The 25,223-nt window shown below is 40.1% G+C and overlaps 1 protein-coding gene across 5 annotated transcripts in view; it reads right to left on the reverse strand.

Annotated features, from left to right (window-relative positions):
- Positions 1–564: 564 nt before the first annotated feature.
- LOC133823234 (ubiquitin carboxyl-terminal hydrolase 5) overlaps positions 565–25,223 on the reverse strand; it is a 31,933-nt gene continuing 7,274 nt past the window's right edge. Inside the window, exons 3-15 of one of the 5 annotated variants that reach the window (XM_062255893.1) lie at positions 20,161–20,305; positions 19,975–20,034; positions 19,768–19,863; positions 19,495–19,537; positions 19,118–19,398; positions 18,218–18,358; positions 17,965–18,135; positions 17,357–17,614; positions 17,123–17,271; positions 16,102–16,677; positions 2,382–2,655; positions 1,882–2,109; positions 565–1,002 (exon numbers count right to left, since the gene is read on the reverse strand). In XM_062255893.1, the coding sequence (XP_062111877.1) occupies positions 1,927–2,109; positions 2,382–2,655; positions 16,102–16,677; positions 17,123–17,271; positions 17,357–17,614; positions 17,965–18,135; positions 18,218–18,358; positions 19,118–19,398; positions 19,495–19,537; positions 19,768–19,863; positions 19,975–20,034; positions 20,161–20,305 (2,377 nt within the window). In that variant the 3' untranslated portion in view covers positions 565–1,002; positions 1,882–1,926. Of the gene's footprint in view, positions 1,003–1,881; positions 2,110–2,381; positions 2,656–8,144; positions 8,455–16,101; positions 16,678–17,122; positions 17,272–17,356; positions 17,615–17,964; positions 18,136–18,217; positions 18,359–19,117; positions 19,538–19,767; positions 19,864–19,974; positions 20,035–20,160; positions 20,306–25,223 lie in introns of those variants that run through there. The other 4 variants (XM_062255892.1, XM_062255891.1, XM_062255895.1 and 1 more) reach the window with 4 other exon arrangements.

Consider the following 25,223-nt stretch of genomic DNA (forward strand, 5'->3'; position numbering starts at 1 on the left):
TTTTTTTATATTTTTTTTTATGTATTTTGATATAAAAAAGAAATAAAAATATCATTTAACGGCCTAAATGATATGATTTGAAAAAATTAAGGAAATAACTAATATAAAATCAAGCCCACCCCTAGTATAAAAAAGAATGTATCCACTTTTTTTTTTCTTTTTTGAGACAATACCTATCTAGTGGTGTCATTGGTCGAATGTTGAAACAATTTATAGCTAGTATGAAGCATATTTATATTTAGAAGAACACTATAAAATATGATGTTGTGTTATTATTTGTCTCCATAGTGCACTCATAGTTTAAAATGATTTTTTAGTTATAATTGAAATCAAATTAATGATTTACCCAAAATTTCATTTCTTTTTAATAAAAATAGCTATTTCTATAACGTTTTCTATTAATATTATCGCGAGTACACGATTAATAGTGTAGCGCCTACACGTGCATGTCATCCTGTTTAAAATTAAACAGCCTTAGCAGAAATAGTATCATTTGTTCCAATATTTTAGGGAAAGAAGAATGTTCCAAGAAAAAGAGTGACGTACTATTCTGCAAGAGCGACCTGGGATGAAGATGGTTCAACTATCATATGTTCTAATAATCACCTTGGTTAGGAAAAATTGGTATTGTGAAGTAATATCTATAAACAATTATAGGTAATAGGTTTTACGTTTCACACATCTCATTTTTGCTGGCTCTCATCCTAAGCTACCTAAATTCTTTTTCAACTATTACATTTTTTATAAGAACAAAAATATTATCTAGATGAATGAAACACTACCAATACCATCCAGTTTGCTGGGTCTGAAATAATCAAATCCTGGAAAGCTTCATGACAGATGACGACACTACACAACCATTGAGCATCAGGAAAGGAATCAACAGCGGCAATACCAGGAACCAGTGTTAAATGGCAGTAGATGTACCCCCAGAAACGTGTAGAACCAGGCTACATGGATCGAGTAAGTAGTCTGTAACATGATCAAAACGCCAATCACTTCCTGTTAGACAATAGGCAAAATATATATCAGTAGTCATGGAAGCCAAAAATAATTCAGAAAGAGATAACGACAGCACAAAAGCCTAAAGCTACAACAATCTCGTTAAAAGGTACAGTGTAAGTTATTTTCTAATTTGTCACATATCACCAGGACTCGTGCACACCAATCAATCAATGGTTGAGTTTTGACAATAATAGATGCACCTAACAGATATCCTATACCTTTTTTCTCGAGTATGCTAGTTTGAGTCCCGATGATTTTGTCTCTGGCCAAGTTTTTTCTTTAAAACCTAGACTACCCAAACCAAGGTTTCAAGTGAGAACATATTGGCAGCCCAAAAGAGAAGATCCACAAGAAACAGCAAGAACTCCCTTATAAAAGGTATTAAAACTTGAAAAGTTTTCATCCTTTATAACCAATGTGCATGTTATCTACTATAGCAAAGAAAATATCGGATTTTAATCTAAGTATTTTTTATTTAATTGTTTACTAACTTTGGTTTCTAAACTTTTTGTGGGTGAAGGTGTATGCGAAAAGCTCGTCCCTCAAATCTCCTACAATTAGATTATGAAATTGAAAGAACTATATCTTCTATTAGGAGAGGGCGACGAGCTAGATCACGAAAAATGGCGGATCAAGTTAATAACAACAATGTACCAGCCAACAACAATAATGCTCCTGTGAACGCACCAACAAACCGGACACAGAGAAATAAAGTCCAACTTGGCAGGACAAGGAAAATAAACATACACTGGGTATGGCTTAAGTTCGTGTGGGTTGTCTTACATATAATTTTATTAGTCCCAGGAGCCTAAAGTCCAGCATAAGTTTCAGGGATTAAATACACCAAATGTAACATACACAGAGAAATAAACATACACTGGGTATGGCTGCCCCTTTCTGAAAGGAACATGCTCCTGGAATCTACTTCCGGGAATGAATATCGTTGGGATCTGCACCTAATGGGGCTCCATTGTTAATAAAAGCACCTTCAGACCTCACCCGCCGATAGAAGAGGACATATGCAGCACCCGATTTCACTTCTTCTTCATTGATTGGTGATATATGACTGTCATCAAAGTTGTACCACCTATTCTCATCTAGAAGCTGCAAATTGTAACGTAGTTGGTATAAACAACAAAGTACTCAACATCTGTTATAAAAGATTGTGTGATATATTAGGGTCCTTAGTGATTAACCCTTGAATTTTTGGTGAATTCGCCAGATGACCCCCTTTATTTTTTTTACAATTATGAACTTACATTTACATAAATTAGCAATTAACACCAAATTGTTGAATTTTGGCATTTATATCACATTTTGAAGGTGTATTGCAAATCCACAACAAATTAAAGGGACAACATGAATTCTCCACTCACCTTAATGTGTGCAGTGTAATGACCACTGCCCATTCCACCATAATGATTGGTCAACGCATACAGCTCATAGAGTTGACGCCGAGAGTTGTTTTTATTAGCTACATAATTTGTTAGATCAAAGTCATGAATGGGAAAGTTCACAAAAGTTTCTAGTTTATGCTTCATCGACCTGCTGTATGAGAATCTCTTCAGATGGATGACTAACACTTCAGGAAGTCTCCATAGATCAAGTTTTTTGCTTGCTTGTCGCCGCTCTTTACATTGTGGACAGTACCTTCAGTTCAGTACATACACATTGACATAAAATTATAAATCTTCCTCCAACTGTAATATAATTTATAAAGATTTAAATATAAATTAGACTACAATTATTTCAACGGGTTCTTGTGTAATTTCCAATGAATTGATTAAAAAGCTTCTGATGTTTAAATAGATTAGGATATCCATATTGGACAAGGCAGCAAACTAAGTAATGAAGACATTTTTATTTAAATAGTATAACAAATAGATAATGTATGTGAAAATAAGTTGCTTCATAAAAAAATAAAAACACATCATCACAAACAAACAAACAACAACAAAAGATATGCTTTACTTTCTCTATCATTTTATTATTTTCATTTTCAATATCTAGAGACTCCAAACCCACTTACTTACTAGTCTAAACTTCAAAACTGGAGCCTGGACAATTATGGAACTGAGGGGCCCCAACTAGGATCCTCAATTCAATACCCAAAAACAATAGGGAAATGTAGAAATAAATGTAGAATATTTTTGCATTTAATCAGTATTACTCCTACAACGGTAACTGGATTACATATGTGGAAAATAGGTTCTGATATTTTATTTCTTTAAGAGCTATGCCATTTAAATAGACATTGTACAACCTATAGACAGATTTGGTATTAAGTACCATATATTCTAGGATAATTACAATAAACCTAAAATCACCTAAATAAGGAAATAAAATATTCTATACAGCTTGGTTTTCCTTTCTAGAAGATACTGAAATAATAAAGAATAATAGCAGAAAATAAAACAATATTTTCTACACCCTCCCTCAAGCTGGTGCATAGAGATTCCACATGCCCAGCACACAATCTAATTAAAACTGTCTTTAGATAAGCCTTTAGTCAGAATATCAGCCTGCTATTGTTTGCTAGGAACATATACAACACATAACACTTTTTCTTCAATCTTTTCTTTAATGAAGTGCTATCCACTTCAACATGCTTCGTTCTATCATGGCGGACGATGAGCGATGTTGATTGCAAACTTGCTGTCACAGTATAACTTTAGAGGCTCTGTTCTTTGAAGTTTCAGCTCTTCAAATATTCATTTAATCCATATTAACTCGCATACTCCTTGAGCAAGAGCTCTAAGTTCTGCTTCAGCGCTACTTCGAGCTATTATGATAGACCACCAATTGCGTATGTGTACGCGAGACGGAATAGGACGGCATAAGGTAGGCTAGCAGCAGCTGATAGTTTTGGGGGAATTGGTTAGGAGTTAGTTTTATGAGCTGAGTTTGGCTGTGCGGCAAGTACACATTAGTACCAGTGAGGATAGGGATATAAGGGAGTGTTTTGGCTGTTAAGAGGTAGGAAGAGAGTGGTAGGGTTGTAACCCAAGTGGGGGAGTCCAAGCTCTCGAATCCCTGGTTCATCAATACAGAATTTGTTTTTTTTCTTCTACTGCTTGCTTCATTCTCTCTGCTTGCTGTTTTGATTACTAACTTGGCAAGACAATCCTATCAAGTGGTATCAGAGCATTGGATCACCATGGGACCGAAGAAGGACACTCGGCTGGAGGTTTTGGAGGAACGAGTCGAAGCTTTTCAATTGAAAGTTCACCGCCAACTGCTAGAGTTTCGTTCGAAATTGCAGCGTCCTTATCGTTTGGGGCGTAGATTTCTAGTTCGGACAGATCAAAGGAGCTTGAAATATCTATTGGAGCAGCGACGGGTGGCCTTAGAGCATCAAAAATTTTGGGGTATGATTTTGACATACAATATAGACTGGGGTTGGAGAATAAAGCATCGAATGCTTTATCTAAGAAGCATTGTGAAGGTTCCTTGGCTGCCATTTCCGTTTGTCGAAGGGGCAGCAATTTGGGGGGGGGTGGTATACGCTGGTACAAGGCTGTCTTAAGTTTCGTGGTCGTTTGGTGATTCCTTCGTCCTCCTTTTATCTCGTTACTGCTGCAAGAATATCATAGTAGCACCATGGGCGGACATTCAGACGTGTTCAAAACGTTCCAGCGCATTACCGCTGACTTGTATTGGCGAGGTATGAGAAAGGATGTACAGAAATTCATTGCTGAATGCTCCATTTGTCAGCAAAATAAGTATTTAGCACAGTCTCTGGCTAGTTTATTGCAGCCGTTACCTATTCCTGAGCAAGTTTGGGAAGATATCTCTATGGATTTCATCGAGGGGCTGCTCGCTTCGAATGGGTTTGACTCTATTTTGGTGGCGGTAGATCAATTGAGCAAATACGGTCATTTCATACCTCTTCGTCATCCTTTTTCTGCAATCACTGTGGTGACAATATTTATGTGTGGGAAGTAGTGAAGCTTCACGATATACCTCATTTGATTGTATCGGATTGAGACAAGATTTTTCTCAATCTCTTTTGGAAGGAACTTTTTCGTTTGCAAGGTACAGCTCTGAAGCACAGCACAGCGTACCACCCTCAATCTGATGGACAAACCGAGGTGGTTAATCGCTGTTTGGAGACTTGTCTTCGCTGCTTTGTGGGAACAAAACCAACTCAGTGGGTCAAGTGGCTGCCTTGGGCGGAGTATTGGTACAATACCTCCTTTCACTCATCTACTGGGATGACCCCTTTTTCGGGCATTGTATCATAGGGACCCCCCACCATTACTTCGGTTTGAGCAAGCAAGTACGAAAGTCTCGGCACTAGAGCGGAACCTTCAAGACAGAGATGATATTTTAGTCTTGCTAAAACAGAATCTACATCGGGCCCAACAAAAGATGAAGCTTCAAATTGACCAAAAGCGTAGAGATGTGCAATATGCTCTTGGAGATTTGGTCTATGTCAAATTGAGACCTTATCGTCAACGTTCAGTCGCCAAACGCCTCAATGAGAAGCTGTCTCCAAGATTCTTTGGCCCTTTTCCTGTGCTGGAACGTATTGGAACAGAAGCTTATCGCCTTCAACTCCCTCCGGATGCGGCGATACACCCTGTTTTTCATGTTTCGTTGTTGAGAGCTGCCCTTGGTCCCAACCAGCAAGCCACGACTTTGCCACCTGGGTTGACATCCGAATGGGAATGGTTATTGGTGCCAGAAGCGGTGGTGGAAGTGCGGCCAGGAACCCATAAGGAAGCACCTCAGGCATTGATTAAATGGGAGAACTTGCCCGAGTTTGAAGCAACTTGGGAGGATTTCCACGTGATCCAAGAACAATTTCTAGATTTCCACCTTGAGGACAAGGTGAAACTTTTGGCAAGCAGTATTGATAGACCACCAATTACGTATGTGTACGCGAGAAGGAATAGGAGGGCTTAAGGTAGGCTAGCAGCAGCTGATAGATTTGGGGGAATTGGTTAGAAGTTAGTTTTATGAGCTGAGTTTGGTTGTGCGGCAGGTACACGTTAGTACCAGTGAGGATAGGGATATAAGGGAGTGTTTTGGCTGTTAAGAGGTAGGAAGAGAGTGGTAGGGTTGTAACCCAAGTGGGAGAGTCCAGGCTCTCAAATCCCTGGTTCATCAATATAGAATTTGTTTTTTTTCTTCTACTGCTTGTTGTTTTGATTACTAACTTGGCAGGACAATCCTATCATATTACTGGCTGTTTCTTACTTCTCCAAGTAACTAAGTTTCCCCACACTTTGGTACAATAGCCGGTGGTTGATCTTCTATCCTAAATTGATCCTGCCCAATCAGCATCTATGAAGGCTTCAACACCTAATTCTTCATTTTTCTTGAACAATAATCCAGTTCCTGGTGTTTTCTTTAGATAGCGTAAGATTCTGTACATAGCTTCTAAATGCTCCTCTAGAAGATTGTGCATGTATTGACTAACCAAGCTCATGACAAAGGCAATGTTTGGTCTTGTATGAGACAAGTAGATCAGTTTTCTTACTAACCGTTGATACATTCCTTTGTCAATCGTCTTCTCTTTCATATTCTTCTTGTACTTGCCTTTTGGTTCGACTGGAGTTGCTGCAGGTTTACAACCACTCTCTTGGAGACTGTTTTGGACCATACAGAGATTTTTTCAGATGACATACATTCTCTATTCCATATCTGTTTTCGAATCCTAGAGGAATTTTCATAAAAACTTATTCCTCTAAATGTCCATTAAGAAAAGTATATTTGATGTCAAGCTGCTGTAAGGGCCAATCTAGGTTGGCAGCAATAGATAATAGGACTCTCATAGTGTTTAACTTCGCAACAGGAGCGAATGTCTCATTGTAATCCACGCCATATGTCTGAGTGAACCCTTTTGCAAATAATCTTGCTTTGTACCGGTCTATTGTTCCATCAGCTGTGTTTAACTGTAAACACTCATTTACACCCCACCACATGTTTACCTCTAGGCCGATTGACAACTGTCTCTGTGGTGTTGGCTTCTAAGGCCCCAATTTCCTCATACACTGTTTGCTTCCACTCTTTCTGTGCAAGTGCTTCAGTAATATCCTTAGGAATTGCCACTTGCTCTACTTTTGACAGGAAAGCTTTGTAATGAGGAGTGAGTTTACTATAACAGACATATCTGGACATTGGGTGTTGTGTACAGCTCTGAATTCTCTTTCTTTTGGCAATAGGTAACTCAGACTCAGGTTCAACCACATTGGAAGACTCAACATTAGGAATATTATCAGGTAAAATAGGATCAAGAGAATGATTACTTACATCAGGAGTAGTTTGTGGATCAGATTCATGAGATGTTGGAGCATTAGTTGACTGTATTACTTGATGAGTGCTTTGTCGCTGAGAGTAGACTAAGAGTTCCTTAGTCTTAGGTGGCTGAGATTGTTGCTGCTCAGATTTCAGGAATAGCTTTTGGAAGACAAGTATCCCAACTAGAAACTTCACTCACTGTCCCTCCCTGAAGTGAAAGGTTTGGGACAAAAGGGTTGTTCTTCATGGAATGTAACGTCTATTGAGACATACATACAACGAGTAGGACGATGATAACACTTGTATAATTTGTTAGTAGAAGAGTAACCCAAAAAAAACACATTTAAGGTCGGTTTGGGCTAAGAACATGAACAAAAGAGACGCAACCAAATGTTTTCAAGGGGAGACTAGACCCCAGCGGTGTATTTGGATATAATTTGAGAAGTATAGATAGAGGAGTGTGAAATTTCAATACTCGAGAGGGCATTCTATTGATAGGTCGTCGTAAGAACAGCTGCACCCCGAAAGTGTTTCGGAACTGAGGTTGTGAATATAATTGCTCTAGCAATTTCTAATAGGTGCCTATTTTTGCGTTCAGCAACCCCATTTTGGGTGTGCCTGCACATGAACTTTTATGAACGTTGCCGTGAGAAAGAAGATAATCACCTAATATTGAGTTAAAACATTCAGTGTCATTGTCTGTGTGTAAGACTTGGAGATTTGCATTGAATTGATTTTTGATCATAGAGTGAACTTTTAAAAGTCATGACAGCATCAGAATTAGATTTAAGCAAAAATACCCAACTAATAATTGTGTCATCATCAATAAAAGTGAAACAATTTTGTATTTGTGGTATTTGTTATTCTAGATGGTCCCCATATATCACTATGAATGAGATTAAACTGCTGAGCTGATTTGTAAGGTATGGAACGAAAAACACCACGTGTATGTTTTGCCAATTGGCAAATGTCACAATGAAATAAGCTCAAGTCTTTATTCTGAAATAACTTAGGAAATAAATGTTTCAAATATGAAAAACTAGGGTGGCCTAGCCTATAATGCCCCCGAATAATATCATTATTATGTGAGGAAATACAACTAGAAATAAAAGCTTTATCAACTTGAGTAGGAGGAGACGAATCAAAGTAATACAGCCCGCTACATGCCTTCGCACTCCTAATCATTTTCCCCGAGGACATATCCTGAAAATTACAACCAAGTGGTGAGAAAGAAGCAAAACATTGCTGATCATGGGTTATTTTACTAACTGAAAGAAGATTACCGGAAAGATTGGGAACATGGAGAACATCATGTAGTCTAATGGAAGATGATAATTGTATAGATCATTTACCAGACACAGAAAAAAAAGAACCCTCAGCAATTTTAATTTTTTGAGTACCTGGGCACGGAGCATAAGTGGTAAAGTGACTGGACTGACCAGTCATGTGGTCCGATGCCCCTGAGTCTATTATCCAGATAGATTTTTGAGCATTGAAGGCAGCGAAAGTACCTTGAGTGGAACTAGACGAAGGATCATATGCGTAAGCATTGGTTGTTGTGTTCAATAGTTGATGGAGTTAAGTGATTTGGGTTGAGGGAAAGGGAAAGGCTCCGATGGTGCAGCTAACATGGCCTGGCTATCAGAATAGTTCCGAGTAGAGGAACGAGGCTTCCAATCAGCAAGTTTACCATGAATCTTCCAACATGTCTCATTGGTATGACCAACTTTACTGCAATGAGTACACCTGGGACGATCACGGCGAGTCCCTCGAGAGTTATCACCATCATTAGAACGTCGGGCAGCAAGGGCAAATTGTTCAATTTCAGCAGCAAGAGGAGAACCCAACATGACTCTTTTCCGACTCTCCTCCCTACGAACCTCTGCGAATGCTTCACGAATGGTGGGAAGAAGATTTTTCCCCAAGAGATGACCACGTACCTCATCTAGGTCTCAGTTAAGCCCATGAATAAAAGCAAAAAGCCTCTCTCGATCAAGCATTTTTTGATAAAAAGAAGCATCAGAAGAATATTTCCATTCAGGAACATAAAATACATCAATCTCTTGCCAAAGATTATAAAGAACACCATAATACTGAGTTACCGTAAGAGTGTTTGGTCGTTGGTCCCGAAGTCTAGACTTGAGTTCAAAGACTAGAGCAGAATTCTCCAAATCCGAGAACGCTTCCTGGATAGTTTCTCATACTTGTTTAGCAGTAGAAAGGAACAAATACGTCTTACCAATGTCACTTCCATGGAGTTGATCAGCCACGCTGCGATGGATCAGCAGGTTCAGGAGCAGCAATAGCACCATTCAGATATCCCAAGCGTCCACGTCCACGCATATACATCTTCACAGGTTGGGACCATGATAGGCCACCACTTACCTTTGTGTATGCTAGAAGGAAGGGAAAGAGTGGACTGGCTAAGTCAGCCGAGGGCAGTATAGGGAATTAGTCTTTGTGTAGCCTACGGGCAGGGGCAGGGAATGCATGGGTGTATCGGGCAGTAGGGAAATAAGAGAGAGGAGGTGAGTCATTAAGGGTATCGATGATTTGAGTAAGGCTTTGTATTTGGAGAGACACAAGCTCTCAAATTCCTGTAGTTCAATGAAAAGTTGCCCAGATTTCTATCTTGTTTCTATTACTTTGCATCTGTGAGTGTTATTTTGACAGGTTGAGCCTATCAATTGGCATCAGAGCCAGTCGGTCCTCCATGGCAAAGAAGCTGGAAGCAGTAGTCGAGGTTAGAAGGCAAGTTTTCAGAACTTCAACAGGAAGTTCAGTCAGAAATTAGTGCGATGAAACTGGACTTGGGCTCGCTGAAAGACGATATAGCTCGCTTACCTACAATTGAGAAGGCTTTGCAGTTGATAGCGGCACAATTGCAGCATTCGGGGCCGAGAGACATTGGAGAATCGTCGGCTGTGAGCGCTGACCAGGCTTGCAGAGCTTTCGACGGAGAGACGATCAAGGGTAGCCAACCCGCGGGCTCGCCAGAGATTCAATCGGAGCAGGTTCCGCCGGCTTCGCAATTTCACCAGACGACTGCTGATTCAGTGTTTGGCCGTGACTTCCGTCCTCCGAGGATGGAATTGCCCTTATTTTCAAGGGAGAACCCAGAGGGATGGGTTTACAGGGCTGAGAGGTATTTTTATTAGCAAGATTAACTGAAGCTCACATGTTGGAAACAGCCATAATCGACTTAGAAGGAGACGCACTAACTTGGTTTCAATGGGAAAACCAAAGAAGGAGGATAACATCATGGGCGACTCTCAAAACCCTGCTCCTAGCGCGGTTCCGAGCTCAAACAGTTGGGTCTCTGTCCGAGGAGTTCCTTTCAGTCCGGCAGGAGTCTACAGTCAAGGAATATCGGCTCAGATGGGAGGCCTTGGCTTCTCAGGTACCCGATACCCCATAACATATTCTAGAGGGTAGCTTTGTTAAAGGGCTGAAGGATGAAATTAGGGGAGCCATCCATATTCTGAGACCCTTGGGCCTGGCCCAAGTCATGGATATGGCCCAGCAGATTGAAGAAGGGCACCAGCTACTGGGCGGCCCAATCCCTAACCATCGGGCGGCCACTCTAAAGCAACATCTCAGCCCTATTTTTCCAGCAAGGTCATCCATCTCTGCCTGGACACCCAAACCGCCGCCGCCGCCGCCGCCGTCGTACAGTGGAGCATCGTCGTCCTCGTCAGCTCCGGCCCCAACTCCGGCAGCCACCAACACGGTTCTGGCAGCAAGAAACACACAGGTTCGAAGGATATCCGAGGCTGAGTACCAAGATCGCAAAGCTCAGGGTGTTTGTTTTTTAAGTGTGAGAAGAAATGGCATCGTGGACATGAATGTGACTTGAAGTCCCTGCAAATGATTCTGGTTTTAGATGATGAAGAAGGCAGCACACCGATTGAATCTCCTCCACAGACGCCTGAACCAATGGAAGACATGGTTACCGATGAAACTTTGGCCACACTGTCATTGAACTCCTTGGTGGGTATCACTTCCGTTAACACAATGAAGTTGGCAGGCCAAATTGGGCAGCAGCAAGTTACGGTCCTTATTGACAGCGGTGCAACGCATAACTTCATTTCGACGGACACAGTGAAGGCAGCGAACATTCCCATTATAGCAACATCATGTTACGGGGTGTTATTGGGCACGGGTGGAAAGGTGCGCACGGATGGGGTTTGCAGCTCGGTACACTTGGATTTAGGGTCTATTCGGGTGGTCACCGATTTCATACCACTAGAACTAGGCAGGGCTGATGTGATTCTAGGCATTAAGTGGCTGGAAACTTTGGGCAATATGCAGGTCAACTGGCGCACTATGCTGATGAAATTTGAGGTGGGCGGTTCATGGGTTTCGCTGCAAGGAGACCCCAGCTTGTGCAAATCACAAATCTCTCTCAAGGCAATGATATACACGGTACAACAAGAGGGTGAGGGCTTTTGGGTTGAGTTGGGTGCAATCATAACAGAAGACGGAACGAAGGACAGCCCAATTCCACCATCGGTGGGGAAGATCCTCGATAGTTTCAAGGCTGTCTTCGATATGCCGCAAGGGCTGCCACCACCCCGAGCACGCGAGCATACCATCTCATTACAAGAGGGGCAGGGCCCGATTAGTGTACGTCCCTACCGATATGCTCAAGCCCAGAAAGATGAAATTGAGAGGTTGATGACGGAGATGTTGCAGGCGGGTATTGTGAGGCCGAGTACCAGCCCATTTTCCATCCCGGTCTTGCTAGTCAAGAAAAAGGACGGGAGTTGGCGATTTTGTGTGGATTATAGAGCCCTTAATCGAGCTACAGTGGCAGATAAGTTTCCAATACCAGTCATCGATGAGTTATTGGATGAGCTCCATGGTGCAAAATGGTTTTCAAAGTTGGACCTAAAATCCGGTTATCACCAAATTCAGGTGGCTGCCAAAGATGTAGAGAAGACAGCTTTTAGAACGCATGAGGGCCACTACGAGTTTCTTGTCATGCCATTTGGCCTTACAAATGCCCCCGCCACCTTTCAAGCATTGATGAATGAGGTTTTTCGAGATTTTTTGAGGAAGTTTGTTCTTGTGTTCTTTGATGATATTTTAGTATACAGCGCCACTTTGGAGGACCATGAGCATCACTTGAACATGGTTTTGGAGAGATTACAGCAGCATCGATTGTACGCTAATCGCAAGAAATGCTTGTTTGCGTAAAGACAGCTAGAGTATTTGGGTCACATTGTATCCGAAGAGGGGGTTTCGGCAGACCCAAACAAGATTCAGGCTATGGCCGAGTGGCCTATTCCGAGGACCCTGCGCGAATTGAGGGGTTTTTTGGGTCTTACGGGGTATTACCGAAAGTTTGTGAGAGGGTATGGGCAGATTGCACGACCACTAACCGACCAGCTTAGAAAAGATGCTTTTGGGTGGACAGACGAGGCTCAAAAGGCTTTTACTCAATTAAAGAACGCAATGTGTTCTGTGCCCGTTTTAGCACTGCCTAACTTCTCTATTCCCTTTATATTGGAGGCGGATGCTTCAGGCAGCGGCTTGGGAGCAGTACTTATGCAGAATCAGCGACCTATAGCTTTCTATAGTCAAGTTTTATCTACTAGAGCCCATACTAAGTCGGTCTATGAGCGAGAATTGATGGCAATTGTGCTTGCTGTCCAAAAGTGGCGTCCTTACTTGTTGGGACGCAAATTTATGGTTCGAACCGACCAACGAAGTCTAAAATACTTGCTGGAACAAAGATTAGTTGCTTCCGAACATCAAAAGTGGCTAACGAAACTCTTGGGATATGATTTTGAGATAGTATACAAACCTAGTTTGGAAAATAAGGCAGCTGATGCTCTGTCCAGAATTCATCAAGAGGTGTCATTGGCTGTCCTATCCGTCCCAACATTGAGGCCGATTTACAGGCTCACGTGCAGTCCGATCCGGGTTTAGCTCAGATAATGCAGGCTATCAGTCACGGGCAGGACACAGGAGGCTACTCAATGGTGCAAGGGTGTTTGAAATTCAAGGGACGCTTGGTCATTCCCTCATCCTCGCCCTTTATTCCTATAATCTTGCAGGGATTTCATGGCAGCTGCATAGGAGGGCACTCGGGGGTATTCAAGACCTTTCAGCGGATTGCAAGGGACTTATATTGGCCGGGTATGCGAAAAGATGTACAGAAATATGTCGCGGAATGCGCTATCTGCCATCAAAGTAAATATCTAGCCCAATCTCCAGCGGGTTTAATGCAGCCACTGCCTATACCGGAGCAGGTTTGGGAGGACATTTCTATGGATTTCATCGAAGGTTTACCGTTGTCCAATGGCTTCGATACAATATTTGTTGTGGTTGACAGATTAACCAAATACAGCCACTTTATACCACTACGTCACCCATTCACGACCACCACAGTTGTTACTGTCTTTGTACGGGAAGTGGTGCGTTTACATGGGATACCGAGGTCCATAGTCTCAGATAGAGACAAAAAATTTCTCAGCCTGTTTTGGAAGGAGTTATTTCGCCTCCAAGGGACTCAACTCAAGCATAGTACATCTTACCACCCCCAGACCGATGGCCAAACGGAAGTGGTCAATAGATGCCTAGAAACTTATTTGCGATGTTTTGTTGGCACTAAACCCAAGCAGTGGGTAACGTGGCTCCCATAGGCAGAATTCTAGTACAACACGTCGTACCATTCATCTGCAGTAATGACCCCTTTCCTAGCTCTATATCATCGAGAGCTGCCCCCGGTGGTGAGATTTGAACACGGAAGCACTAAGGTTTCAGCGGTGGAGGAAAGATTGAAGAGTCGGGATGAAGTATTGGAGTTACTCAAACTGAACCTTCACATGGCCCAACAAAAAATGAAGTCCCAAGCTGACCGAAAAAGAAGAGAGATTCAGTATGAGGTTGGGGGCTTGGTTTATGTGAAACTACGCCCATATAGGCAGCGATCAGTGGCTAAACGTCGCAATGAGAAGCTGGCACCTCGTTACTCAGGTCCTTTTCCAGTATTGGCACGAATTGGCCAGGCTGCGTACCATCTTCAACTGCCCCCAGACTCTGCCATACACCCAGTTTTTCATGTCTCACTCCTTCGACCTTCGCTAGGACCACGGCAGCAGGCATCCAACTTACCGCCAGAGGTGGCAGCGGATTGGGAATGGACCTTAACACCCGAGGCAGTCATGGATGTGCGCCCAGGCACACATTAGACACCCCCACAGACCTTGATCAAATGGACCAACCTGCCGACATTTGAAGCAACGTGGGAAGATTTTCCAGCTATACAACATCAATTCCCAGATTTTAACCTTGAGGACAAGGTTCGTCTTTGGGCAGGGGGTATTGATAGGCCACCACTTACCTTTGTGTATGCTAGAAGGAAGGGAAAGAGTGGACTGGCTGCCAAGTCAGCCGAGGGCAGTATAGGGAATTAGTCTTTAAGTAAATTGTGTAGCCTACGGGCAGGGGTAGGGAATGCATGGGTGTATCGGGCAGTAGGGAAATAAGAGAGAGGAGGTGAGTCATTAGGGGTATCGATGATTTGAGTAAGGCTTTGTATTTGGAGAGACACAGGCTCTCAAATTCCTGTAGTTCAATGAAAAGTTGCCCAGATTTCTATCTTGTTTCTATTACTTTGCATCTGTGAGTGTTATTTTGAAAGGTTGAGCCTATCAAACCACTGCAAGAAGTTCTGACCGTTCAACTTATGGATGGTGATCAAATGGAGAGGGAGAGACATCAGAAGAGCCTTGTTGAGGGTGGAATCAGCTGAGTTATCATAGTGATGGAGGTCGTTGTAGGCTGTTTGGTGGAATCGGGTAAGGTGGCCATGAGAAATAAGAGAAAGCTTCGATAGGCACAGAAGGAGGCTGCGATTTCTAGGGTGAAGGTATTGGCTGTGATACCATGTGGAAAATAGCTTCTGATATTTTATTTCTTAAGAGTTATGCCATTTAAATAGACATTGTACAACCTATAGACAAATTTGGTATTGAATACCATATATTCTAGGATAATTACAAGAAACCTAATATCACCTAAACAAGGAAACAAAATATACTATACCGCTTGGTTTCCCATTCTAGAAGATACTGAAATAATAAAGAATAATAACAGAAAATAAAACAATATTTTCTACAATATATTTCTTATTATAGTTTATTTACTTGATTTTTAGGAGATATAGTTGACCTAGAATATTCGTACATTCAAGAGGAGATGTGTAAAGATTGTATTCTGCCTATTTAAAGGCCTTATTCCTATCAATAAAATACACAAGATTATATTTTTCTACAGGAAAATCAAAGAGAAATTGAGGATAGAAGAATAGAAAATAAGCAAATCTGATAATTGTTGTTTAATTAAAGATATTGACAAGAGCATACTAGAACCATGACGTATTTGAGAGACCTTCGACTCTCCTTAAGCAAACGCTCATACAAAATCACAATCAACATGCTGCCTTTAATTTTCTCTTCTCCTATGTATATCCACTATCATAGCTCGTCATCCACTACTCATTACTACAATTTCTCGTGTACCCTTATGCTAACCTTATTCTATCAACTTCCCCACTTAACCCCTCTTGGTAGGTGCCTATCAGAAACTTGTAATAATACACCACGTAAATGACCTTGAAGAATTGTACCCCAGAGCAAACAAGTGAACCATAACCCTACCCGCTCAACTACCCCTCAAGGTTAATACTAACCTTTAAGTAAAATATCCATCATTTTATCTTAATCAACAATAGTTAAAGGAAAAATCTGCAAGCAATTCATTCATTTGTCTTGATAAATATATATCTTCGATATTAAGACAGAGAGAGAGAGATTTGATGGAAAAGGTTACAAAACTAACCACATATCTTCAGGTACCAGAGGTTCTTCACGTAGAAATGCTTCTAGGCAGGTGTACAAAGAAAGAGGCTCACAACGGGCTTTCTTTGTTACAGGTCCATATTTGAACACTTCTGGCAAGTTTTCTAGGAAGTGAGTATCATAATTATGCAGGAGTTTCTGTGACCAATCAATATATATTACTATTGATGTTGATGATGAGGAGATCTTAATGGTTTTCTCTTGCCCCTCAGACAAATCAATACATGCACTTTTTTCATCAATCAACTGAAGTTGTAGTTCTAGTAAAGTCGCTGCTTCAAAACAAGTTACATTGTTCTTCTCTGAACTAGAGGCATGAGATTCAGTGCAAGCTACACTAGAACTAATGTCATCATGTGGTTCCAAAGCAGTGGCTGACATGCTAGTATCTGATGCATCAACATCTCCATGGCTCTGAGTTCTTCGTAGAGAAGAAAGCATTGTTTGAACAATTTTTTGTATGTCGCCTCTAGTAATTACATCACCGCATGAGATTGACAAGACAAGTGGTGTTCCATAGGGTTTCCATCCTGTAGTCTGGTTACCACTAGCACCTCTAGGACAATTAAAAACAAAACAGCAAAAGATTTAGCACATTTTTTACAAATGGAGAAACTACTAGAAAGAAATTGGGAAAAGAGTAATGATATGTGCACTCCAAATATGCACCTGAACATTACACACAGTGACGTGACAGTTTAGCCTAGCCAATCATATTTATCAAAACTGGGACCCATCGTTTTAAAAATCAGTGTCACATCACTATGTGTAATGTTTGGGTGCCTATTTTGGGTACATATATCAGAGATCCATAAAATATTTTTTGGACCAGGACTAGTTGTTCAATACTAGAGTTACTCCAATAATGAGCACTAAAGCTACAGTTTCATTTACATGATATAAGAAATTTCATAGCAAAAATACAATAATTTCGCAATATAAAACTCTGAATGTTAATTTGCACGGTTATTAAAAAAAACCTTAAATAAAAGTGTACTTACTGCTCTCTACGACGATGTATCAACTGAAGATATTTTCTGTTCTTCAATAACTTAGGAGTTTTGTAGGCAGCAAGATGTTCATCATCTTTGATGGTGGACAGTGATATTAACGGATCTTCTAAAAATCTCTGAATTATATGATTACGGACCTATATAATGTCAAATTAAATCAGCTTAACTACATGCAGGCAAATGAAAATTCAAAACGAAAACAGTCAAGAAAATGCACCAAACCTCCACAAGTAAGAGTTTCTCACTAGGCTTCAAGGAACAAGCATTGCTAAGTGCCTGGACCAAATCCCTACAACGTCCCTGCTTTGGGACTGTAACAGTGCAAGCAGTTGGCAACGCACTTCCATCACATGTAAAAACTGTTACGGTCATAGTTCGAGTGACAGTAGATTGAAGAGGCAGTGAAAGATACATAAAAGGATCAAATGTGACAGAGACCTTATTGCACACTGGACAAACTAGTGTTGATTTGTATTGGCCCTGCAAAATGTGTAACCCATAAATGCTTGAACACAACTCATTTAAGAAAATATATGCCATTTTCAACATTCTGTGTATCTATAAATATATGCAAAGCATCTCAGTGCATAGCAGATGCATACAAATACAAAAAACAATGATAGATATGTCATAGGAGAGCATACAGTCTTATCGCTGACAACCAATATTTTCAGAAGTATGTGATTGAAAGAACTGTGCTAATATTAGTAATATGTAAGGCAAGTAACTAATGCCTGTTGAGCATTTTACGTATTCACATCATCCAGACCTACATTCCCAATATTTGTACCAGACATCAATTACATAATATCATTAAAATGTGTACTTACTTGGCACACATCAACAATTATAGAATCATTACGAGCAATATGATTTGCCCAATACTCATCAGCAACTTCTTCATCAGGTCGGCCATCAGCATCTCTAGACTTTATGTAAGGTTTGTGCTTAACACGATTCAGATCTTCATGAAGACCATCTAGCAGAAATGCTAATAGCTCCTGAAATAATGTTTAATCTATTTAAGCTTTTGGTTCATGCACTGCATGTAATTATTTGTTACCTTAATGGATTTGAGCAAACCTGAGAATCATGCTGATTGTATCCATTAAATTGTGGTGCAAAACGACCAAGCTTATTCTTAAAAGGTCGAGGAGCAACAGGAATCCGTCCGGGTGCCCACAGCTTTCGAAGTAACTCACCAAATGCTAGAGCTAGCTCACCCTAGAATATAAAACCAATAACAAGCCACAAGGTGATTGTTTATCCCATACCCAAATATAATTGGGAAAAAAATAAATAAATCAGGAGAGCCATTAGTTGAAGGATATTACAGGAAACATTACTTGGATCTCAGACAATTATTAGAATGAAAGATATGAAGTTTCAGCGATGGTGGGGGAAAAAACAGAGGGTTATAATCATAACACAGCCTTCCAGCTCAAATGAGAAAGAAAAGAAAGTGAAAAAACGCCTTCAAAACACCCTTTAATTGAAGCTTGTGATTAAGCCAAATACTTATATTTACCCCCCAAGAGAGTACATTTTGAACGAGGTTATATTAAAGCATCATTTGACTCCATAAAACAGCTTAAAACATTACTACTTCAGACTTCAAAACTCTCTATTTCCTACAGCCACCACCTTATTCCCGCAAAATATAGATGGACAAGATTAAAGCCAACAAAAGAAAACAATCTTCCTTTACCAAACACAATTACAGATCTAATACCTAATCAAATTTAGAAATCCGTAGTAAATGATTCTCTGAATTGAATGGCAATTCTTTTTGCTTCACAGATGTGAATTCAGATTCTTCAGATAATAACAAATTCATTTACAAAACCAGTATACATAATTCTATGTAATTTGAACTTTGCATGTTTTATATAACAAAAGCAAAAGAAATACAAGAACATCACACATTTATTATATCCGAAATCCACAAGAACATCACACATGTCCTATAGTATTGAAACTTACAACCATGCCTAGAGGGTTTTGCCAGTTTATCTCTTGGTGATAATCTTCCCGAAAATATTTTGCAAACTCTGGTGTATGAACAAGGCACTGAATAGCACTGTTCATGAAACAAGTATTTCCAAGGTTTTGCAAACCAGTCAAACCACAAGGAGATCCCCTTGTACTAACGCCACTAATTCCATAAGCGTTATCTGACTCTCTAGCTGAAGAAGTAAGGGTCTGACTTTGTGCAGGCTCTGTGTTGTAGCTTCTATTTGCACCCTTGCTAGCTGATAAACCTCCTGCAATTGATAAGCTCGACTTAGAAGGCTCTACAAGAATAGAGGTAGCTTCCTTCTCAAGGGATCCATTGTTTTGAATAGAACTCATGCAGCTACCCGATACAGTAGTATTCACATGGTTAAGGACCTCCACCAGAATCTGCTTAAGTTAATTACAGAAAATAAAACAAGGGAAAAAAAAATGTTAAGAGACTTGTCCCAATACTAAAAAATCCAAACATATCCTTTAAGCAAACAATCTATGACCCTAGATGTTCCACACCCAATGCCATATAGCAAATATAAGCAGGTTTGAACTTTGGAAGTCTGTCCTCGAGAATGAGGATATAGTTTAAAAAGCATAATACAGATTGTAAAATAAAGACTCACATCCTGATCCATCTGTATATTCGCATCATCAAGTGTTTTCTCCATGTCATTCATCAAAGCATGCTTTCTACGTCCATAGTAATCCCAAATGCACACCTAGAAGACAGAAAATTAATTAACATTACCAAAACAGCATGAAAAAATGCTTAAGATATTTTAAATAAAAACACAATATGAAATGGGGTTATTAAAACATATAAAGTTTACTTGTTCTAAGTTCAGATCAAAAATCTCGCAAGCTCTTCTATGAAGCTCTCCGATGGATTCCTGGCCAAAATATTTAATGGTCAAACACACAAAATTAGCAAATAACTACGAATAGCTTACTTTAAACGAGGCTACAGTAGCAGAAAAAAAGTGGTAGGTATCTCATGACCTGGCCTCACACTGTACCTTCTTGCTTATTCTTATAGTAGAACAGTCACCTTTTGGTATCATAAGTAATTGAAGTCGCAGAGGATAGACTTCTACAGCAAACTCAGTTTGTGAGAGACCTGAACTAATTACTTTCCTTGCCAATGTCGGACCACCTCCATACCTATCAGCACAAAGCATTACGTTCATTTTTAACAACTCTAGCAGCAGAAAAGCAGATTAATCATCTAGTTCTAGTAGGAACCTCTAAAAATACTACAATATGAATTGAATAACTCTAGCAGCAGAAATGCAGATTAATCATCTAGTTCTAGTAGTAACCTCTAAAAATACTACAATATGAATTGAATACACAAGAAGATGAAAACACAGAAAATTTTAAATGATTAAAGCAAACTATCCACTTCAAATAATAACAATAACCAGGCAACATTAAGCAGACAAGCATCTAAACATGCATATCAATCGAGTTTATTAACATTAATCATACTGACAAAGACTATAGTGCATTTTAGAAATTAATATTTTCATTAAACCCAATTTTTAAATCGAACAATTCTTGTCTGTGGTATTTTTTATTAAGTTATCCTTCTACCTAATTCTATAATGAAATTTGTCCAACTCTATATGCTAAAAAATGCAGACTGATTACACTGCATACCTATAATGAAATTTGTCCAACTCTATATGCTAAAAAATGCAGACTGATTACACTGCATACCTAAGTGATTTTCACAAGGCTTCTCTACAATTTACAGAGTTGCTAAAAATCAAACCGTGAGCGAATTTCATAAGAGACGAAAGTTTTCAGTGTAAAGATGCTCCGCAACATGATTCCTTCAACATGTTAGGAGTATATCATTTAATATAATAAGAACTTGTAGGAAATCATAGATATCTACTATTCTATAGGAAATCTCGGTGGTTTCTTAATTTATAGAGTTAATGGTGATATGTTTCCAATCTTATTTTATTCTTATTTGATATTATCATAAAGGCTATTTCCTTTTATTATCTTTGTCTTTAGCATAAATCTGGTCTTTTAGGTTTGTACGATTGTGAATTGAATAATAAGAAATCTGGAGCAGTTTTCTCTCTAATACTCTCTCCCTAGATTGCTAATCGGTATCAGAGTAATACTGTAGTTAAGAGGGAATGTACAAGAAAGCCCTTACCAGTGCAAGCAGAGGATCAGAGGTCTCAAAAGCTAATTCCGGACCTATGCAGCAAGCCTCTGCAATTGTTGCCGCTGTTCCAAGGGACCATTCCTCTTCCTCTCTTCATATAACCTCTCACAAATTCAATGGCCACGATTTTCTACAGTGGTCATCATCCGTCAAAATGGTTTTTTGAAGACAAGAGAAGATGGGCTTCATCAACGGGACAAAAACAAGGTCGGCTGAGACAAAATTGACTTTTTCTACTTTGGACGATGATAATTGGATTGTTATGAAATGGATAATAAATTCCATGAATGACACTATCAGCCAAAATTTAATTCTCTACCCTACAGCCAAAGAGATGTGGAATGCTATTATAAGAAGGTACTTTGATCTGAATAACTCAACCCTTAAGTGTGCTTTACGTGACACAGCAAGGCAACTCAAACAAGGAGATTTGAGTGTATTTGATTATTTTAACTCTCTCACCTTTGTTTGGCAAGAGTTAGATCTGTTTAACAATCATAATTGGCATTGTGCCTATGATGTCGAACTCTACCAATCAATTGTTGCAAAGGAGAGAATATGTGACTTTGTTTCAGGTTTGAACAAAGATATAGATGAGGTTCGTGGTCAGATCCTTGCTCTTCAACCACCACCACACATTGTTGATGTATTTGCTTAAGTTAGATAGGAAGAAAGCAAGAAGAAAAAGATGCCTGTAGTAAGGAGCAGATCCTTGAAAATTTTGCTTTTACAGATGCTCAGGAAACTTACGCTGTGATCATTGTCATGAACCACATCACACCCATGATACTTGCAGGAAGATTCATGGTAGACCAACCAATTGGCATGAGCAGGTTGCTCGTTGAATTGGCAGTCGACGTGCGCAAGATAATCCACCAATATCAAATCCTTCTGATCAGGTCGTGCCCACTCCGAAGACTCCTGCCAGTCATTTTTCACTAACGAATGATCAGCTCGACCATATTTGTAAGCTTCTCGCTATCTAAAACCTCAAGACACCAATAGTTGTTCCTTGCACATCAAGGTAGGTGCTTGTCATCTGTATTGCATGTAGGTGGCCCTTTTGAACTATTGACTAGGGTGCCATAGACCATATAATCAGTAATGATTCCTTGTTCTCAACATATATACCATGTCCATGGAATAAAAAAATGCAGCTAGTGGATCCTTCTCGGCAGTTGATGGAAAGAGCAGGGTTAAATTGACACCCAATATTGCTCTCACGTCTGTTCTATATGTTCATCAACTTAATTACAATTTGCTTTCTATTAGCAAGCTTACTAATGAATTGAATTGCCTGGCCATATTTTCATCTAACTCTTGTTTGTTTTAGGATCAATTGGGGAAGACGATTAGCAATGCTAAGGGTAATGGTGGTCTCTACTACTTTGAGGAAGACTTAGGCATGAATAAACAAGCTCCAACTGTCGTCTCTTTTTTCAGCCATGTCAAATGAACAAAAAACTATGTTGTGGCATTTTAGGTTAGGCCATCTCTACTACTTTGAGGAAGACTTAGGCATGAATAAACAAGCTCCAACTGTCGTCTCTTTTTTCAGCCATGTCAAATGAACAAAAAACTATGTTGTGGCATTTTAGGTTAGGCCATCCAAATTTTACTTATTTAAAAAGGTTGTTTCCAAACTTGTTTATCAATAAAGAGCATTTTTCTTTTCAATGTGATGCATGTAAACTTGCTAAACATTATCGTGTCAATTTTTCACCTAACTCTTATCGACTAAGCAAACCTTTTGCCATGAGAATCGTTTAGGTTACAAATGGCTCAATGCCTTCATAGATGAACACACTGGGTTGTCTTGGGTTTACCTTATGAAAAAAAAATTGAAACTGGGCAAATTTTCAAAAGCTTTCACAAAATGGTTTGCACCCAATTCCAAACCAACATCTAGGGACAAAATATTTTAACTCGTTATTAGGCTCCTACTTCTTGAATCATGGCATTGTCCATCAACGCACCTATAGTGACACTCCTCAACAAAATGGAATAGTTGAATGAGAAAAGAAAAAAAAATGACTCGTTATTAGGCCCCTCGTAGAGTTCTTAAGTTCCAAAGACTTGTAAATCCCCATACAAGGTTGGTAGGAACTCTCTCGCTCTGTGTCTTCAGTTGCATAGCCTTTGCACATAATCATACTCGCAATAGGTCTAAGTTTGAACCATGTTTTTCAAGTGTATTTTTCTGGGATATTCCTCTTCTCAAAAAGATACAAATGTTATCTTCCTAAAAAACAAAAAACATTTGTCTCCATAGATGTCACATTCTTTGAAAAATCCCCATTCTATGCCAAAACTTATCGTCAAGGGAAGAATACAACCGACTATAATTTTTAGACTTTTAGTAGACCTATTGTTCCTATTACACCCCCTACTTCTTACCCAACAAATGTGTGTTCAAGTAATCTCGTGCCTTTCGATGTGTCTCCTTCTCCTTTGTCTTTCGATGTGTCTCCTTGTCCACTTAGTTTCACCATCCCAAATTCATCAACAAGAGAAAGGTTTGCAAACTGATAGGAACTGAGCTATCCAAATTAGTATTAAGCAGTTTAGGAACAAATGCAAAGAATTTGATAGGAATTTCCCTATCTGATTCTTTCCAAACAGCCAAACAAACAATAACAGCAAAGAAATAATACAGAGCAGAATGAATAAAACTCAGAGTTGTATTGAAACCCAGGTAGTTTGAGAGCCTGGTCTCTCCAAACAGAAAATACAACTCAATTCCAGCCTAATTCCAACTGAACCCTTACTAGCTATATATATCATTACTCACTGTATTATTATGCACCCTATTCCCACCCAATAACAGCTCCCATAACTAACTTCTAATTGACAAATACCCCCTGGACAGCAACTACCCTTTTGCTTTTCTTTTCCCCTTATCCCTCCTAGCATACACAAACGTAATAGGATGCCTATCAAAATTAAAATAGGAAACTGATCTTTGTATTTCAGTAATAACCAAGAATTCCGAGAGCCTGGACCCTCCCTGTAAAAGATACAATCTCACTCAATCACTAACTGTTTACAAAATGAAATCAGTCTCTTATTTATACATAGCCTCTATGATAAAAGGTGCATCTAAGTACTACCCAAACAAAGCCCACATAACAGAATTAGAGAGTGGTATCCACTACGGCTCCCTCCACATGAGACTTCTTGTGCCTCCTAGCATAGACGTATGTTAAGGGAGGTCTATCAATACCGCCGGCCTGCAGTTTCACCTTATCCTCAAGGTGGAATTGTGGAAATTGCTCCTGAACGACAGCAAAGTCTTCCCAAGTAGCTTCATATTCTGGTAAATGTTTCCATTTGATGAGAGCCTGGGGACTAGTCTTGTGCGTCCCAGGGCGGATAGCCAGCAGCGATTCGGGTTCTAAGAGCCACTCCAAATCCGCGGTGAGGCCCGGAGGAAGGGATGAAGCTTGCTGTTGTGGTCCTAAAGCTGCCCGTAAACAGGAAACATGGAAAACCGGGTGAATGGAGGCGTGTGGTGGCAGTTGCAAGCGATAAGCCGCGACACCCACACAGGCCAACACCGGAAAGGGACCAAAGAACCGTGGGGACAGCTTTTCATTTGGTTGTTTAGCAATGGTACGCTGCCTGTAAGGACGGAGCTTCACATAAACCATGTCACCCACCTGAAAACGAACATCACGGCGCTTTCGGTCAGCTTGTGCTTTCATTTTCTGCTGCGCGCGAAGTAAATTCTATTTCAGCAGTAGGACTTCATCACAGTCACTAAGCTCTTGGTCCACTGCAGACACCTTGGCGCTAGCTGGTTCGAAACGAAGCGGCGGTGGGGGGTCTCGATGGTATACAGCTCGAAAGGGAGTCATTCCAATGGAGGTATGATGCGAGGTATTGTACCAGTAT

The sequence above is a fragment of the Humulus lupulus genome, chromosome 3 (assembly GCF_963169125.1).
Source record: "Humulus lupulus chromosome 3, drHumLupu1.1, whole genome shotgun sequence".
Taxonomy (NCBI): domain Eukaryota; kingdom Viridiplantae; phylum Streptophyta; class Magnoliopsida; order Rosales; family Cannabaceae; genus Humulus; species Humulus lupulus.